Source organism: Aedes albopictus, chromosome 2 (genome assembly GCF_035046485.1).
Source record: "Aedes albopictus strain Foshan chromosome 2, AalbF5, whole genome shotgun sequence".
Lineage (NCBI taxonomy): Eukaryota > Metazoa > Arthropoda > Insecta > Diptera > Culicidae > Aedes > Aedes albopictus.
In genome coordinates, this window is record NC_085137.1 from 226,203,024 (window position 1) to 226,222,285 (window position 19,262).

General features: G+C 37.4%; 1 protein-coding gene and 1 long non-coding RNA gene across 3 annotated transcripts in view; one reads left to right on the forward strand and one right to left on the reverse strand.

The window, feature by feature from the left end:
* Window positions 1–14,312, forward strand: part of LOC115256862 (sodium/potassium-transporting ATPase subunit beta-2-like) — a 30,009-nt gene extending 15,697 nt beyond the window's left edge. Inside the window, exons 1-5 of one of the 2 annotated variants that reach the window (XM_062851212.1) lie at window positions 11,965–12,007; window positions 12,416–12,673; window positions 13,178–13,359; window positions 13,426–13,696; window positions 13,777–14,312. In XM_062851212.1, the coding sequence (XP_062707196.1) occupies window positions 11,980–12,007; window positions 12,416–12,673; window positions 13,178–13,359; window positions 13,426–13,696; window positions 13,777–13,886 (849 nt within the window). In that variant the 5' untranslated portion in view covers window positions 11,965–11,979 and the 3' untranslated portion in view covers window positions 13,887–14,312. Of the gene's footprint in view, window positions 1–11,964; window positions 12,008–12,415; window positions 12,674–13,177; window positions 13,360–13,425; window positions 13,697–13,776 lie in introns of those variants that run through there. The other variant, XM_029855927.2, reaches the window with a different exon arrangement.
* Window positions 1–19,262, reverse strand: part of LOC134287936 (uncharacterized) — a 179,781-nt gene that overhangs the window by 99,414 nt on the left and 61,105 nt on the right. The window lies entirely within an intron of this gene.

The following is a 19,262-nucleotide window of genomic DNA, read 5'->3' on the forward strand; positions in this document are numbered from 1 at the left end:
AATACAATTTGGCCCATTTGACGTATTTTCCTAAAAACAAGAATTTAATAGCTTTCAAACAAAAACAAGAAGTTTAAAATAGGTTATCTGGTTCAAAAATTAGTATTTTTTTAGTTCTTTAAAACTTTAATTTTTATCACCACCCTATCTGAAAATTGGTCACACTAATGACGAAATAAAGAAATACGGGTCTAATTATTCTCGAAGAACTACGAACCCACGAGGTTTTACGACAATCGGAGTTGCACTATATCGTTTTTCTATGGAATGGCTGTATAAGAATTTCTGGAATGACACGAAGAAAAATTTTTGAAGAAATTCTTGGAGGATTTTCTTGCAAATCTTGCAAATTTCTTCAATAGTCTGATGTAGAATTTCTTAAGCAATCCTTGAAGAAAATTTATTAGAAAGCTTCTGAGAAAATTTTGAAGGACTTCCGATTCTTAATATATCCGTGAATCATTTTCTAGAAAAAAATCCATAGAGTATTTTTGAGAAAATTAATGGAGGGTTTTCTAGAATGCTTTGAAAAATTTCTGGAATATTTTTTTTATATAATTATCAAATTTCTATGAAAAAAAATCGGAAAAAATTCGTAGATAAATTTCTGGAACCTTCTATGCAAGATTTTTTGGAAGGAATTCGTCAAATATTTTCTAATGGAATCAATGCAACATTTTTGTAACCCATCCGTGCAAGACTTTCTTAAGGAGTTCTTGGAGAAAGTTCTAGAGGTGACGAGCGGACCTGGTGTGGTGGTTAGAACACAAGACTATCACGCCGAGGACCTGGGATCAATTCCCACTCCCGACATACTCACAAAATATGGGTTCTTCCTTCGGAAGGGAAGTAAAGCGTGGGTCCCGAGATGAACTAGCCTAGGGTTAAAAATCTCGTAAATACAGACAAAAAAAGTTCTAGAGGACATTGTAAAGTCTAACAGAATCCCTATAAGATTTTATGAAAGAATTTCAGACTGAGCTTATTCAGAATTTCCTGGATGATTTAAAAAAAATACGAAGAGGTTCCAAAGGAGTCACTGAAAAAATTTCTTTAAGAATCCCTCGGAGATTTTTTTTTTTCAGGAACTCGTGAAAGATTTTTTTAATGAGTCCTAGGATGGATTTCAACAAGGGTCAACAGAACAATTATTGAGAAGTCTGTGGAAGTTTTTTTTAAGTAATATATTAGTCGAATTTATGATAAAAGCCATGGGAGATTTTCTGAAGGAACCCTTCGAAAAATTTGGGACAGTTTCTAAAGGAGTCCCTGCATTAAATTCCCGAATGAATCTCAAATGTTTTAAAACAGTCCCCAAAGAAATCCCATGAAGATTTTCTGACAGAAATTCAGATTTAATAAATAAAAACTCTGGAGCAATTTCTAAAGCAATCCACGGAGAAAGGCCTGGAATAAATCATTAGAAGATCTTTTGAGAGATTGCTGAATAATTTCCGAAGGAATTTTTGGAAGAAATATCTAGAAAAGTCCCGAAAAAATAGCTAAATCTCTGAAGGGTTTTCTAAACAAATCTCTGGAGAAAGTTCAGCAGAAACATAATACATTACTTTCATACACAACTCTTTGTGAAACTACTGGAGGAATCCCTAGTGGAGGTTCTGGAGGAATTGGAAGTTGCTGTGGAAATTTCTTGGGAAATCCTTGGAAGAATTTCCAAAGAAAACCCAGCACAAATTTTTGATGGAACTTTTTAAACATTTTCTGAAAATAACTCTAGAATAGTTTCTGAGGGCATCACTGAAAATTTTATTAAATGAATCTCTGGAGAAATGTTTGAATAAACGACTAAAAAAAATTCTGAACAAATGTTTATATGAATGCCTGTAGGAATTTCTGCTGGAACTCATGGATAATTTGTTGAAAAAATCATGCAAGATGCTATGAAAGAATTGTTTGTGAAATTTGTTGAATAAGAGGAATTTCTAAACAAATCCCTGAAAAAAAATTTCCGAATGAATCCATGGAAAAAAATTTGAATGAATACAAAGAATTTCTGAAGATATTTTTGCTTTAATTGATTCTCCAGCGAATGCCTAGAGAATTTTCTGAATAAATATCTAGAGGACTTTCTGAAGTAATCCCTGGGCGAATTTCTCGAACAATCTCTGCAACGATTTTTTAAAAAAGCATGGAGCAATTGGTGAAACAATTCCTGCCTGAATTCGTAGAAGAGTTGTGACACTTCTGGAGGAACACATGGAAGATTTTCATGGTAGATTCTGAAATAATCTGTAGTTTCATATATTTTACTTGGAATTCCTTGAGAAATTCCTCTGGTATTTTTTTCCAATGCTTTTCGGGTAAATTGTTCTGGAATTCCCACCAGAATTTCTCACATACTGTCATAAAGTCCTACGACTTTCTATTTTGGAAACTTAGAAATCAAGCAACTCTTTTAGGAATTTCTCCGGAAATTTCTCATGGAATCCTCTGTAAACTCTTTTGAGAAATTCTTCATATATTACCACTAAAATTCCTGAAGAAACTAAGGAATCCCTAATGGAAATTCCGGACTCCTGGAGAAACTGTAGGAGGCATTTCTTAAAAAAAATCCAAATATTTTCTAATGGAATATTCAAATATTAGGTTCAATGAATTCTGGGATTTCTCTAACACGTAGTTTTATATATTTATTTATTGTACTGTCATAGTTCTTTAGAGTAACTTCCTCTTCCAAATTTTGAACGAAATTTGTGAGCGTTCCCTACTTACTACTACTACATTCCGTAGTAATGAATTTCTTAATAAACGAACTGAAGTCAGGTGAATCTACAGGCGGTCAAAGCTTCTTCTCAGCAATATGATGAGAGAGTTTGATAACTAAAAGTTTTCTATCCAGGAAGATAAAATACCTTCATCATCATACCATTCACATGTTATCCCTTCCTGCTCGGGATTCCTTCCTTCCTCGCTCGAGCACCAGCGATCTGAATGTATGACTCACATTTATTGAAACTTCCGCTAGCTGTGGATCACGCGTTTGTCGAAACGCCATGCTCCGGCGATGCCGCCGCGGTCTTTGGCTGATTGCGATGCGGAATGTGTCAAAAAAAAATCCGCAACCAAGGTGAGCCAAATTAAAGCGATTCTGATTAGAGCTGATTTCGTGTGAGTTCGCATTGTTATCAGCCGTTTTCGGTGTGATTATTATTTTGATAAGGTTTGTTGTTTGCGTTGGGCCCACGTTGGACGTCGATTGATGCTCCCTTCAATTTGAGGAAAACAGAGTGTCTTCACCCGAATGGCTGACTAGATATATCTATCACTTGGTAACAAAGATATGGCACTTTGTTGGAATCTCCGAGTGGAGCTTGAAACAGAGCAAATTCAGGCCTTCTTGGGAAAGTAAAGCATACAATTTTATTGCCGTTGAGCAAATAGACTGTCGTATATCCTCACTAATTAAAAGCCGACGCTTTGAGCGTAGTGGCAAAGGCTGGCCCAAGATAAGATCGAGACCAGTCCATCTTTCCGGTCAGATGCACACTGACTAATAAACAACCGTAAAAAGACGTGCAGAGTGCAAACAGGACAAGACGCTCGCAGAAAGCTGGAGAGTGACCCTCATTAAATCATGCTGTGAAGTGATGGCTGTTCCAATTAATTCATCAGAAGCCGGGAAAACTACGTAGTTATACCTACCTATATGTCAAAGGACGCAAGCAACAAATTGATTCCAATATCTCATCCGCCGCGCCGTACTTCATTCAGCAGCAAAAGCGACTGGTAAATTGGTAGATTGCTGGGTAGCTTCCAATATGTTCGACCAGCAGGCAATACGACAGGTGATATCGTTTAAAAATAGACGCACCCCGAATCGACACTTTAGCTCATCGAATTCCAACCGTGAAACGATACCTACATTCTGCTGCAGAGGCCACGTGCAATTCAGCACAGCCAGTCCAGCACCAGCCAGCGTAGCGGTTCTTTATCCAAATCTGAAAATTTTGCTTACTTTCAGAGTTCAATTCCAAAAATAACTTCCTCCACTAAGCAGCCATCCAGCGCATCGTAAACTGGCAAATTATGGCCGTAGTGTAAACGTGATCTTGAATCAACAAAAAAAAAAATATCCATCCAGACCAGACACTGACTGCAGACATCGACAAGCAGGCAGGGGTGATTAGGTGGCCTTGTACCGGTTCGGGCCGGACTTGATGGATATTCGGTCGATATACGCAAGCCAGCTGATATGGTCGTGTGCATGTCTTGCGTATGGTTTGTACTCACGGACCATCACTGATAAGCTGAAAAATCGAGCTGTTGTAGTATCTAGATAAAAAACATATTCGGGGACGTTTACTTCAGAAGCCATGAACTTCGTGTCAATTAGATTTTCGTCCATTTGGACATTCGGTGATAGCATTTTGGAGGAAAATGATAAAAATATTCTGCAGAATTTTAGATTTGTCGGAAGATAAGATGAAACCCATATTGCGAACAACACACAGGCACCTTCAGAACAGAAAATATATAGACAAATCTAATATGAGTAAGGAATGAATTTCTAATAATCTGAAAAAAGTTTGAATCAATAATAAAACTTTTTTTTTATTTCAATAGATTGTTTTTGTGAAAGAGCTATGAATTAGGAAGTGTAAAGTTGTCCCTTTGGAAGATATTTAAAAGAACGAACCCATTGAGTACAAGCGATGACGTCAGGTTCAATCTCGGTCGATCTAGGTTTTGCTTTTTTTAGTATGAGAAATATGTTTTTGTTTCTTTTTTTTTAAGATGTACTGTATCACCGTTCATGTCACAAAAGCTTTGTCTCTGTTGGAAGGTAACGTCAGACCGAAGTAGAGGCAATTTTGAAGATCTCCTTCAAGAAGATTTCAGAGTTTCCGGAGTTGCCACAGTTCAGAACATGCAAAAATTCAAAAAATAACTACAGAAGGATTTGCTAAGCAGCCCAGTATGTTCAAGTACTTCAATTTTTATTCTTCATCGATTTTTAAAACGGGCAAAAGGAAACCATTTTTAGGATTTGTTTTATTAGAAGTAGATTTTACGTACCGTGGGGTGCCCTTATTTCGTGCGGGAGCAAACTTTGCTAGCTGATAAGATTTAAAGATCATAAATCTAACATATTGTGAAATTGTCCAAATTTCACTTATGCTAGAATTTCTTAAGTGAAATATGGACAGTTCAACCATTAGTTCCATGGTTATGATCCCTAAATCTTATCAGCTAGCGAAATTTTGAACCACACGAAACTAGGTACCCCACGGTACATATTCCAATGAAAAAACTATGGTTTTTTTTTCCTGTACTTAAGTTACAGTAAATTCAAAAAATAAAAAAAAATTAACCTTGCAAAATGTTATTCAAGACGATCTGAAAATTCACATACCAGCAAAATAATTGATCCTTTTTTTGATACAAACTGTAAAACAATTTTAAAAAATCTCAACGCAAGGTTCCATATTTTTTTTGTTTTTTTTTTCAAATTCGTTAAAATTAAAGCATGATTGGATGTAGGAAAAAATACACATTATTTTTCATTGAAGCCTGTACGAAGAATTTATATTTGATATAAAAAATCTCAAAAAATATTTGCTCTTGCTTGTTTTGAAAATCGATGAAAAACAAAAAAAACGAGAATACATAGTTGGAAGCATTTGTTCATCCTGGGCTTCCTGAAAATTTTTGAGGCTGGAAGTCAGCTGTTCACAGAAAAATAAAGAAGAGTAAGACTTTTGGAAAATAAAATTATATGACCAACATTCGCAATGAATATTAACCCTTAAAAGATGTGGACAACTTTTTTGCATAGTTATACTTATAGCTTTTGACCCAGTGGGTGGATTTTCAAAACCAAAATGTTTTCATCAAGGGGATTAGTTGTGCTATCATATGCATATATGGAGATTATGTTATGCTAGAACATTTTGGAGATATAGCTGCAAATGTAGTGTACACCACTTGTTATTCGCTCGATTTCGGGTGATATTTCTATGCAAATGTGATTTATTTTAGTGAAAATTGCCCATAACTCCTTGTTTGGGTTGTAGCGGTTAGATAGAAATGAGTTATGTCCTTATACAGCTGTTACATAGATCTCCAGGTTATCCAAAACGATATCTGAGAGGGATATCTGAGGTCACCTTTCAGTATTATGTGATTAAGGCCTTCAGATATATACTCGTAACAAAGCATCCTGCACGTTCAAAACTTGGTGTAGTGTATTTTAGTTGACATAGATGATGAGTTCAACAATATATCATAGACCTTAAAGCTGTTCTAGATCATCCAAACCATTCTGAAGCTAAAATATACGGGTTTCATTTGTAATGACATATCAATAAAAGTGCACTAATAGCAGCATGTATCTCATTTGATTCAAACATATAATACAAGTCGGGGGAGACAAATTTCCAGTACATCAGCATTTTTTTTTAATATTTATGTTTTTTTATATTTATAGTTTGCCTACATTCAAGTATTACTTTCAAAACGCATTATAGTGAGTGTGACATGTAGCCGATGCTTCGCTACGAGTGTAGATCTGGAGGCCTTAATCATAAATTAAAAAAAACACATAAATATAAAAAAAAATGCTGATGTACTGGAAATTTGTCTCCACTGACTTGTATTATATGTTTGAATCAAATGAGATACATGCTGCTATTAGTGTACTTTTATTGATATGTCATTACAAATGAAAACCGTATATTTCAGCTTCAGAACATCATTTCAATCCAACAAACCGATTTCGAGTTCTTATTTTTAAAGAAGAAAAATGGGTATTTTGCATACGCCCTTCTCAAAACTTGGGTGACGAAAATAGTTATTATATAACACATATGGAGTTATTCACCCTCATTCTTGTTTACGGACGTATCCACTTTCGAACGTTTTTGGTTCGATCGAATCAGTAGCCAATTTGATTTTGCTGGCGTAACCGGGAATGCGAACGATTTTCGTTCGAAAGTGGATTCGATCGAAAACAAGAATGAGGGTGATTGTAAAAATTTTGACAGGAATCCCTTGTCATCATCCCGCCATTTTTTTTTTTTTGCATTCATCAATATATACAGGGTGTTAGGTTCCTGAGTGCAAACTTTTTAAAGGGTGATAGAGGACCATAAATGGTGATAAAAATTTTTCTACGCATATGGTCAAATCTCAACCGTTACGTGATTATTGAACTCCCCATGTTTTTGACTCTTATTGCCTTAACTGGCTATAACATTAAAATGGTCAAACTTATCGCAGTTTTTACCCTTATTCGAAAGATTATTGAATTTTCTATCAAATGGCATCTTTGAATCGATTGGTTTAGTATAATAATTAAGTTTTCTAGAGCAAAATAGTTAAAAAAAAGTGAGTTTAATTTGTTTATGTCAATTATCCTTAAAACATGCGTAATAAATTAAAATTCATTCTTTGGCAAAGTTGTGGCCCCTGTTCCACTCTACAATTCGTTCTTTGACGCCGAACTTCTAACTCTTACCGTTTACTTGCAATTTTCATTTAAATGTGCAGCACAGTGCGCAAAAAAGTGCTTACCATCACGATTGCAAATTTATGATCTGATTTAAATCGAAATTGCAAGAAAACGATAAGAGATAGATAGAAGTTTGATATCAAAGAACGAAATGTACAATGGAACAGGGGCCACAACTTTGCCAAAGAATGAATTTTAAAATTTTACGCATTTTTCAAAGATAATTGACAAAAACAAATTAAAACACACTACTTTTGAGCTATTTGCTCTAGAAACCTTAGTTATTTAACAAAACCAATCGGTTCATATAGAGGGCCCATATAGCCGAGGCGATAAACGCACGGGTGTTCAGCATGACCATGCTGAGGGAGAAATCCCTAGCTGGTGCACCGGCAGGTAGTACCTTTTCAACCCGACGGTTTCAAAATTGAACAAAATTGTGTGACTTGTTGATTTGTGTATCGAGCCCTGAAGATGGTCCAATAGTCGGACCGAAACGTTGGCGATGATCAGTAATTAATCGACGCAAATTGTTAGACTGCAAGCCGAAATTTTCCATGGAAATCAACAACCATCCAGTCGAAACCCTGTATATAATTTTCATCCTTAGCTAAAACGAATACTCATTCATAAGACATGCTTTAGAGCCGCTTATTTACTCTAAACTGTTTTTTCCCCATTCAAAATTGAACAACAGATCTCCTATTGGCCAACAACTCGTGACAAACAAATGCCCTACGACTGTTGGTAATTATTAGTGGCTCTAATTAATTAAAATATGTGTGTGAAATGCAAACCCCAAATTGACTCAACTAATCAGCTCTAGGGACGCAAACGACGAACGAAATTTTGCACCTTTCCAGCCACCAAAATTATCACATTATTGCGAGCCCGTTGATGTGACATATTGGCATACTTGCTCCAATAATTGACACAGGTATCCGAAAACATGCCTACCTCCACTTTGAATGTTTGCCGAAGCTTTTCTCAGCTGTGATGTATAACGTGCGTTGCGTGTTGTTGGTGGAAAAGTATCGGAAGGTCATTCCTGGTTGCGGTTCAGTTAGATTAGTAGCTTGTCGTCTGGTTTCCAACATACTACAAATTTCGTTGAACTGAATCACAAGGTAAAATTTAGATTCGAATTTCAACAACGTTTAAATTTTAAGAATTAGCTAAATGTCACCAAACAATTCTTAAATATTACAACACTTCAACATTTTATTACATTTTTAATGTACGGTTGTATCTAACTATTTGGACCAACTCCAACCACGCTGCCAATGGCTGTTCCAAAAATTGCGGTTGGTCCAGGAAGGGCCCCTGTGAGTGCCAAATTTCATTCACGATGTAGCCAAATTTATTACATTTTCATTTATCCGTCACTCCGAGAGCCGATGGTGATGCGGCGTTTCGTTGGATGATGGAATTTGACTGTGTAATCATGAGGGGGAGAAAGCGGTACCAGTTTGAAGTCAACTTGAATTTAGTTGAAATTCCTGTTGAACTGCAGAACGCACTCGTTTGCCCGTGATTTCACTATAGTTGTGGGTGAGTGAGTAGTGAAGCCGACTAAAAATAACCTATGCTAATTCGTGTAATATCTTAGTCGGGTGTGTTTACGTTTGTCTGATTTACGGCTATCTGGTGCTGTAAATTAAATTGAAATGGAATTATGCGTTTCGTGAAGCTCATTTAAAAGGGCGACGATGACAGCCACTTCGATGTGGATAGTGGAAGAGACTGTGAAACAGGTGGCAGTTTAAAAGATGTGGTTTTCTGTTTGCCTATAATTAAAACCGAGAGTCGTAAATAGTAACAAATTGAGCAATATAACCTTATGTATTTGATTGACAGCACTGAATCAATTCGATAGCTGTTGCAATAAACTGCGTTATCACTAACCAATCATCATATTCATTGTCTTCGTTATGTGCTGACTACCTTTACGAGTGGTTTCCGGCTATTTAATCGAATTTTCTTCATTACTTAGACTATTTTACAAAATGAAATGAAAATCGTGAACTGTTATCAATGACCAAAATATTGCATGTTCATTTTGAGATTATTTTTCATTAATAGTTCGAAAATTATTATTAAAAAATCTAATTAATCTACCTAGCAGTGATAGCGCCTTTCTCGTGCCTTCAAAATGCCATTTCAACAAAACTCAAGTGACATGTTGATGAATATCGCACTTTCATACGCTTAACAAAAATTCATTTCATGGCACCAAAAATCATATCGTTTATCTGGATTTTGATAAAGCTGGCTCAAACCTCAAAATCTTAAGAAAAAGCCGCTATTTTGAATTTTGAGCAGCCATTTCAGATTTGAGTTTGCCATCTTGGATATTCTGGCCGTTATTTTAAGACTCCGGACAGAACATCTTCTACATATCTAACATACCCATATTTCATGGTTTAGAGCCTAAACCCCCGTTTACCAGCCGCGACCTTGAATTTGGAGCCGCCGTATTGAATTTTATACCATCATCTTACCATTTTTTAAACTTCCGTCATCATCGCAATACCAAATATAACCCTATTGTATGATTTTACCGAAATCTCAAACGCTGAGCGTTTGGTAAACATTTTTACTGAAAAAAGTCAGTAAAGCTAGCAAATTGCACCGAATGTCAATGTATTATCAAACTTTACGAAGTCCTTTGTCCTTTGGTAAAGTATTCTTCCTTTACAGATTATTTTCGGCGAAAGTGAGAATCTCTGCTCAGCAGTTCAGATTGCGTGAAAACATTACCGAACGCGGTTATTATTTATCTCTGTGTTTACTTTTGAGATATTCAACGCCGTGCAAACTGTCTTTGAGTTTAGTCCTTGACATCTACAACTGTTACATTAATGATTATTGCTATGAACTGTCACATCGCATATCCAACTATCATCTGTAACCCCCTTGGAATTGTATGAATCGTTTCAAAGTTCTTCCAGACCAACCAAACTACTCCGAAGATCAAAACTTCAAATTTACACTCATAACAGTAGTAATATACGCTTTGCAGAGTCATGTTGCACAATTAACAATTATAACCAGAACTACTGGAAGACAATATTATATACTTTTAGGATATTCAGAGTCGTCAAAACTGTCGTGGAATTTAGTCCTTTATATCTCAGTTTTACAGTATTTATTTTTGCAATGAACTGTTATCCAACTATTAGGGGCTGTCCATAAACCACGTGGTCATGAGGGGGGGGGTTCGGCCAATGACCATTTTGTATGGATGAATAAAAAATTTTGTATGGACTAATGACCACGGGGGGGGGGGTGGTTCGGTTGAGAAGTCCCAAAAAACTGACAACGTGGTTTATGGTTTATGGACAGCCCCTTACCTATTATCCCGTTGGAATTCCAGCGTACGAGCCATTCCAGCATATTTTTTTTATTCCATATCAACCAAACTACTAAGAAAAGCATCTCATAGTCACTGTTTATATTGTATAAGCTCCAGTTAGCCTAGTTGATCGTCTAACATAACTCTTTGTAACCAAAAAATAAACTTTAGCCAGGCAGGTTACTGCACATTTAGATCTTTGCAATTCCTTTTAAACCTCAACAGATGGCGCAAATTTGAAGGAAACAACGGTTTAGATGAGTTCAAATTTTAACATTTATGTCCTTTTCAAAAACCATTCCGACCTATACCTAAGTGTTTAATGTACTGCATACTATCGTTCAAAATAAATTTAAAAAAAAAACATATCGGCTAAAACTGTGAGATTCATATTCTAAGCTAATCTTTTTTCTGTCTTCCAGGGCACATTTGAAGCAAGAAGAATGAAGACACTAATTATGCATTTTCTTAAAACATTTCCTTTTAGATTATTTTTGTTAAATTATTCATTTTTTTTTGGAAATCTGTGATTAGGCATGCTCTGTTTTCTGTTTGTGTTTGTTGAAAATTCACTGGTTGAAAAGAAAACGATGGTATCACATTTCATGCAATTTCAATTTCCTCAGCATAATTTTCTCTTTGGGCTTAATAGTGGTATTGTATTCTGTCTGATTTGTTCGTTCCTTTATTTCATGAGATCAATTTTATCAAATGCTATTGCAATTATGATAAATCATTTGGACGATTCAATGGTGATATGGAAAAAGGGAGAAGGTGTTTCTAGAGAACGTGTGTGTCCTACTAAAATATGTCATTTCAGAAACTTGAAATTCCTCTAAATGTGGTACAACACGAACAACAATTTCAAACATTGTATTTATAGTGCAGTGCAGAATAATGTCATCTAATTCAGCGATTAACAATCATGGAAAAGTAACCCGTACACAATTACTAATTGCTGAATCCAAGATTTTAAGCAACACATTGTTCATCTAGAAACTTCCAAGTTCGACGATAGATTGATTTTTTGGGGAGCACAGTTCACTCATCCATGTCACAGAAACGAAACGCAGAAAATGAAAAATCGCCTTCCAGCTGACTACACTTCCATAACGAAAAGGGCGGTCAAACTATTCAAGCCATCATCAAGAATATGCTGTGGGGTCTAATAAATTGCTCACGTAAGATGTAAACAGTACACTCTAATACCACGAACGAGATAAATAAATCAATCTTGTAGCAAGTAAATTACCAACCCATTAGTCAAATAGCTTTAACACCTACGAACTGGAGCGAACCGTTGTCGTTGCTTTGCTGCACTGATTTTGCGCCAATCAATTTATGCACCGTGCGAAAAATAACTATGATAATATTTTAAATTGCCATGAGATGCAAATAACCGTTTATAATTACTCGCGTTGAAAGCGCACTGGCAGCCAATGCCTTTTATCCGTGCCCAATGAAAATTGTTTGCTCCAGTCTAATCGAGCGAACCGCGATGATTACGTTTTTATTCAATCCAGTCAGTCAACTTGAGAAACGTAGCTAACCGTTTTGTGTGTCACTCTCGCTATCTTCCGTTTCCACAGGTCAGTTGGTATTGTTCTACCTTGCCTTCTATGCCGTGCTGGCTGCACTGTTCGCCATCTGTATGCAAGCGCTACTGGCCACCATGAATCACAAATACCCCAAATGGCAGCTGGAGGAATCGCTGATAGGAACCAACCCGGGGCTGGGCTATCGACCGATGCCGGCCGACGTCGAGGAAGGTGCCATGATCCACTATGCTGCTGCCAACAAAACCCAGGTCAACGAATGGGTCGGTCGGATCAACGAATTTCTGGATCGTGAGTATCAGTTTTATTAAGTGGAATCATACGATGGTTATTGTAGTTACGGGAACATGGTTTGAAATGCAGTTGGGAGAAATAATTAGACTCAATGCAGTACAACTTCTTACTCGTAAACTGCCGTGTCTTCTATGTAAATCCTTCTTAACCAGACCCAACTATGCTGCACACGGCAGAAAAGGTTTTCGTACACTTTTGTCATAAATTACGCGTTTCCTAGAAGGTTGGGAAACAAATGGAGACGCTTGGTTGTTGGTTTCATACATACTGTGCATTTATTTGTTCAACATGACGTTTAAGACATGATCAGTAGTAAGCAGACGCACCAACTTAGTCAAATTATTTGGGGGCAAAAGCTGTTTTTATGGGTCTTTAAAAATCCTCAAACACTGGGAGAGAAGAATCATGCATGGGACAAATCAACGCTTTTTGAAATCATCATCAAATGCCTAAAAACAACACTTACAGTAATACTATTCTACCCCTTTCTCCTATCAACAGCCTATCGGGATCAAACAATGCTTCCAGGTGGTGGAAAAAATCAAATGATCTGTGACTTCCAAAAGCCACCCTCCCCAGACAACGTGTGCGCTTTCGATGTTTCAAAGCTGGGACCATGCAGTGCCGAGCAAGGATACAGCTACAACAAATCTGCTCCGTGTATATTCATCAAACTGAATCGCGTGAGAATTATCAAAATTCTGAACGAATCCCATTACCATTCCTAACCTCTAATTTTTTTCCGACAGATCTACGGTTGGATGCCGGAGTTCTATGACGATGTTAACGACCTGCCCGAAGACATGCCCACCGATTTGTCCGATCACATCAAGTCGCTGCCAGTGGAGGCCCGCAAGCAGGTGTGGGTATCGTGCAACGGGTTGGCCCCGGCTGACGTCGAGACGATCGGTCCCATCGAATACTTCCCGAACCGTGGCCTGCCAACGTTCTACTATCCCTATACCAACCGGCCCGGATACCTTAGCCCATTAGTTGCGGTGCATTTTGCACGTCCAGCAGGTTGGTGATTGCGCAATGCATCCGTACCTCACTGGCGACGATGGGGGTGGATTTAATTAAAGATTTATTTTTATTCGCAGTTAAACGCAGCATTAACGTCGAATGTCGCGTGTGGGCCAAGAATGTCATCTACCGTGGAGGCATGCGCGACCGGCAGGGATCGGTCAATTTCATTCTGCTGATCGACTAAGATTCGCCTAATCCGCTAGAGTTGGGTAGCTTTTGTAAACTGATCGATGTAAGGACGACGGACGCGATTCGGACACCTAATGTAATGCGGACCAAACTTTACAATAGCGCAATGCTATTCGACTCGTAGGTTGTATATTATTTCTTCATATTAGTTGTTGTTGATTGGTTTACCCCAACCGAGGACGCTGGCCACGTTCGTGATGGCCAGTCTCTGAACTATGTTGTAATTTATTGTGAACCCATACGTGGAATATCTCCGAACCAATTGGAGTAACGATAGACAAAGCTGGAAAAGTTGGCAAATAATAGGTAACTCCTGGTCGAGGACTCAAGAAAACCTATTTACTTAATTGAGATGTGATTAGAGATATACTAAATAGAACAATGAGAATGAGAATAAATTATACGTATTAGGTTGAATAAAGTGTGTTTCTTATCCGAAAAGTTGTCCCAGGCACCTCCAGAATCCGCCTTGAAAAAACAGTTTTATGCAATTTAGTATCATAATTTAAATTTTATATAACTTGTTTTGGTATCATAATGGTCAAATTTTCCGAACTGGTTCATTATGCAACTGAAATGAGTTGCATAATGAAAAAGAGTTGTATAGTGTTCTTAATGCCATTCATTTGAGTTGCATTATGAATATTATGCAACTCAAATGGGTTGCATTATGAAAAAATCATTGCATCACATTTTGTATGGATCTCATAGCAAAACTTGATTTTTTCAGCACTCTTCGTATTTATCCAACTCGGCAGGCCTCGTTGGATAAATGCACGACTCGTGCTAAAAAAATCAACTTTTTGCAACTCGTTACATAAATAACTATTTTATACTCCTATATTGCATATAGGGTATGTGTGCCATAAGTAATCTCACGCTCCCATATTCATCCTATTCGAAAACAAGCGATTACGGCACCAATCGATTCCGTAGGATGTTTTGGTTTTCGTAGGATGAAAATGAGAGCCACATGCTTAATAAGGGAACCAATACCCTACATGGGATAGTCAAAATAATTGGGACAGGTAAAACTTTCACTTGAAAAAAAAGGTTCAACTACCTAGCTGTAACTTTTCGAAAAAGGCATCAAATATTCTCAAATTTTTACTGAGTGTTCAGTGGTCCAAATTTGGAAAAGATTGGGCTATTCTACACGAAGTAAGAAAGAGGTATAATTATCCAATTGTCAATTTTGAGCTGCGAATTCAACAGACCAAATGCAATGAAATTTTGATCATTTATGACTAATACAGTGGTACAAATTCGTTTAAACGCACTTGATTTTTGAACGGTAAACTTTACTTTCTGGTCATCTGTGTTTTATTGGTATATATTTTGAAAGACACTCACGCAATGTACTACAGGGGATAGACAAAATGATCGGGACAGGCAAAATTTTCACATTTAAAAAAATGTTTAATTATCTGTAACTTTTCGAAAAGTGCATCAAATATTCTCAAATTTTTACTGTAAGTTCTTCAACTAGTTATGTATCAGTGGACAAAATTTGGAAAAGATCGGACAATTCTTCACGAAGTTATAAAGATTTTTGAAAAAGGTAAAATTATCCGACAGTCAACTTTGAGCTGTTATATCTCCGGATTCAATGAACCGAATGCAATGAAATTTTGACCATTTATGACTTATATAATGAGCTATGAAAAACCATTACCTTAACTTAATATTCTTAACACGGAAGAAAATTATAACGATAAGATTATTTTTCTAATAAAACACCAAATTACCCAAAACATCAACATCGTTTCAAAATTCAACATGCAAATTAAAGTTCATTTAGTTTCCCTCTAATTGACTTATATATAAATGCGTTTTGAAGGAAAGTAACAACATAGCCGCCAATAAGTTGAAAAAGTAATGGGATGCATATTAAAAATAGACCAATTTACTAAAAAATCGTGAACAAAATAAAATCGCTATAACTTTTTCACTTGTTAATAATTTCAAGTTAAGTCAAATGTTTTCCAGAGTTCATTATATAAGTCTTGAATTGTCAAAATTTTATTACAATCGGTTCATTGAATCCGGAGATATAACAGCTCAAAGTTGGCTATCGGATAATTTTATCTTTTTCAAAAACCTTTATAACTTCGTGAAGAATTGTCCGATCTTTTCCAAATTTTGTCCACTGATACACAACTAGTTGAGGAACTTACAGTAAAAAATTTAGAATATTTGATGCTTTTTTCGAAAAGTTACAGCTAGTTGAACATGTTTTGGAAAGTGAAAATTTTGCCTGTCCCGATCATTTTGTCTATCCCCTGTATCTGCACTAGTGACGAAGAAATCTTTTTGCAATTACGTTGCTTATTACCCTACTTTTCACTCGCGGTTGCAACGATAAAACGGTCTACTTTTCTCCACTAAAACAAAGGTGCCGAAAAGTACTACTTTTCGGCACTCTTAAGAGTGCTGAAAAGTAGCACTTTTCGGCACTTTTGTCAGCACATACATTTGGCTCACTACCGCGATTTCCGTAGATAAACCTGTTGCTCCTACATCCAATCAGCAGCTCGAATCCAAATCAGGACTATTAACGATTCGAATCGGACCGCCGATCAGGTGCAGAAGCAGCAGCTGAAGCAACTTTTGCTCCTTCTTGTTGCTGATTGACGACGACGACGACGGAGCTTGAAAATGTGTGACACCATCAACACCATAGCCTACCTGATCGTACAAAAAACTGCGCCGGTGCGCATGGATGCTCCCACGTGGTACCTCTTGATTTCATGTATGTGCAGCTATATAGATTATCCGGAGCGAGAATTTTTCGTAATTGCAAAAAAAATTGTATGCAACGCGTTGCAAAACTCGATTTTTTCAGCACTCGTCGTATTTATCCAACTCGGCAAGCCTCGTTGGATAAATGTACGACTCGTGCTGAAAAAATCATCATTTTGCAACTTGTTGCATAAATAACTATTTCAATTCGTTTTACTTTTATCTAGTCTAGTCTAGTCTAGTCTACACATACACAGCCATTCATTGAAAGAATACTGGAAAATGATAGAATCGACTATTTCTATCATTTTTCTTGTCATTATTAATGTTTGCAGCACATCGGTAATGTATTACAAGCATTAAAGCGGCCAGGCCTACTGTGCAGCGTTTTGAATTTTGTAATGAAACTATTGAGTGGGGACATCTCGTACCAACCGCTCAGTTTTATATAGCATAAAGTGAAAAATCGGTGGGGGCGACGTAGCTAAGAAGGTTAATGTCGCCCCTTGGTCCTTGGATTCCTGGGATGGAACACAGGTATTTGGTCTGTGTCCTGGCCCTTGTGCCTAGGCTTAAGCGCCTTTACTCGCTCTCTGAAATGAAACAAAACAAAATATGGTTCTCTGGGAGTATGAGTGGTTGTTGTAAATAGGAATGGTTCATAAACGTTGTCGCTTTAAATAAGAAAGAGAAGAAAACGTAGCTTGAAACGATCTCACCAATTTGTCAGGAAACCGCAATCCCAATATTCACGGAAAATCATCCTTATCGCAGCACCATCTTATTGCACCTTGTTGTTTTTTTTTTGTTTTGTGGTGGGCTTTTAATTTCGTTTCATTTAAAATGCTTAATTTTTAACACTTCCCACACGCACATTCCACTTTACAAGTTGCCTGTTGCCATTTTCTTCTCCGCATCACAGTAGGCACTTATTTGATTTCAAATTTTGACATTTACAGGCAAGCAGTGCTTGCGAAGCACACTTGGCAATAATTTAGGATGATAGTGCTACTAACTACACCAAATTTCATGATCGGAACCGGCCATTCCACGGACACGAGTTCCAACATATTATGTACCAAAAAATTGCCGCATTGCCACAAACTGCCCTGAAGAGCGCCGGAACTCAAGAACACAAACACAGACTACGAAAACACTTTCCACGTTATTGCCACTCCTCATCGGGAAAATCAAAAACTGCAGAATAGCCTTTGTGACATGTGGACTTTCTGGCTGTTGTACCTAACACCCAAAAGCATTCACTGTTCATTTAATTTTCACTACCCAGCTAGGACGTTTCGACAACGCAGCGTGTTTATTGGGCAATTTTATTCTTCACTTTTTAACGCGACACCATTATACAGGAAGGTCGAGCGGTTTCGCACACACAGGAAGGGTACACGGTACCGAACGTTGCAACAATTGGTTTCGGAACAAACACCCGACGGAATTTTGTTTCTATTTTGTGAACAACCCGGGTGGCGAAGCACCCTCCAAATCATTATCCACTACGCGAAACCAAAGTACAGGAGCTCGAAAAAAACTTGACCCCTTCGAAGTGTCCAGTGCGTATGTGCTTGAAAAGTCCCAAAAAAAGACCACGTGGTTTATGGACAGCCCCATATTCGACGTCATTTTGGAATCTAAGATAACGGACCCTAATCCAAGATGGCGGACAAAAATCCAAGATGGCGGCCATGAAATGGTGGTTTGTGCTATGATACCGTGTAATATTAGGAATCCAAGATGGCGGACCCTAATCCAAGATGGCGGACCATAATCCAAGATGGCGGCCATGGAATGGTGGTTTGAGCTATGATACCATGCAATATGGGTATCTATCGATCGGGATTGATGAGTTAAGTCAAAAATCAATATCTGACGCCATTTTGGAACCCAAGATGGCGGACCATAACCCAAAATGGCGGCCATTAAATGGTAGATTGAGCTATGATACCATGCAATATGGGTATCCATCGATCGGGCTTGATGAGTAGAAGTCAAAAATCAATATCCGACGCCATTTTGGAATTAAAGATGACGGACCATAATCCAAGATGGCGGCCATGGAATGGTAGATTGAGCTGTGATAGCATTCAATATGGGTATCCATCGATCGGGCTTGATGAGTAGAAGTCAAAAATCAATATCCGACGCAATTTTAGAATCCCAGATGGCGACCACAATCCAAAATGGCGGCCATTAAATGGTAGATTGAGCTATGATACCATGCAATATGGGTATCTATCGATCGGGATTGATGAGTTAAGTCAAAAATCAATATCTGACGCCATTTTGGAACCCAAGATGGCGGACCATAACCCAAAATGGCGGCCATTAAATGGTAGATTGAGCTATGATACCATGCAATATGGGTATCCATCGATCGGGCTTGATGAGTAGAAGTCAAAAATCAATATCCGACGCCATTTTGGAATTAAAGATGACGGACCATAATCCAAGATGGCGGCCATGGAATGGTAGATTGAGCTATGATACAATGCAATATGGGTATCTATCGATCGGGCTTGATGAGTAAAAGTCAAAAATCAATATCCGATGCCATTTTAGAATCCAAGATGGCGATCAACCAACCCAAAATGCCTGCCATGGAATGGTAGATTGAGCT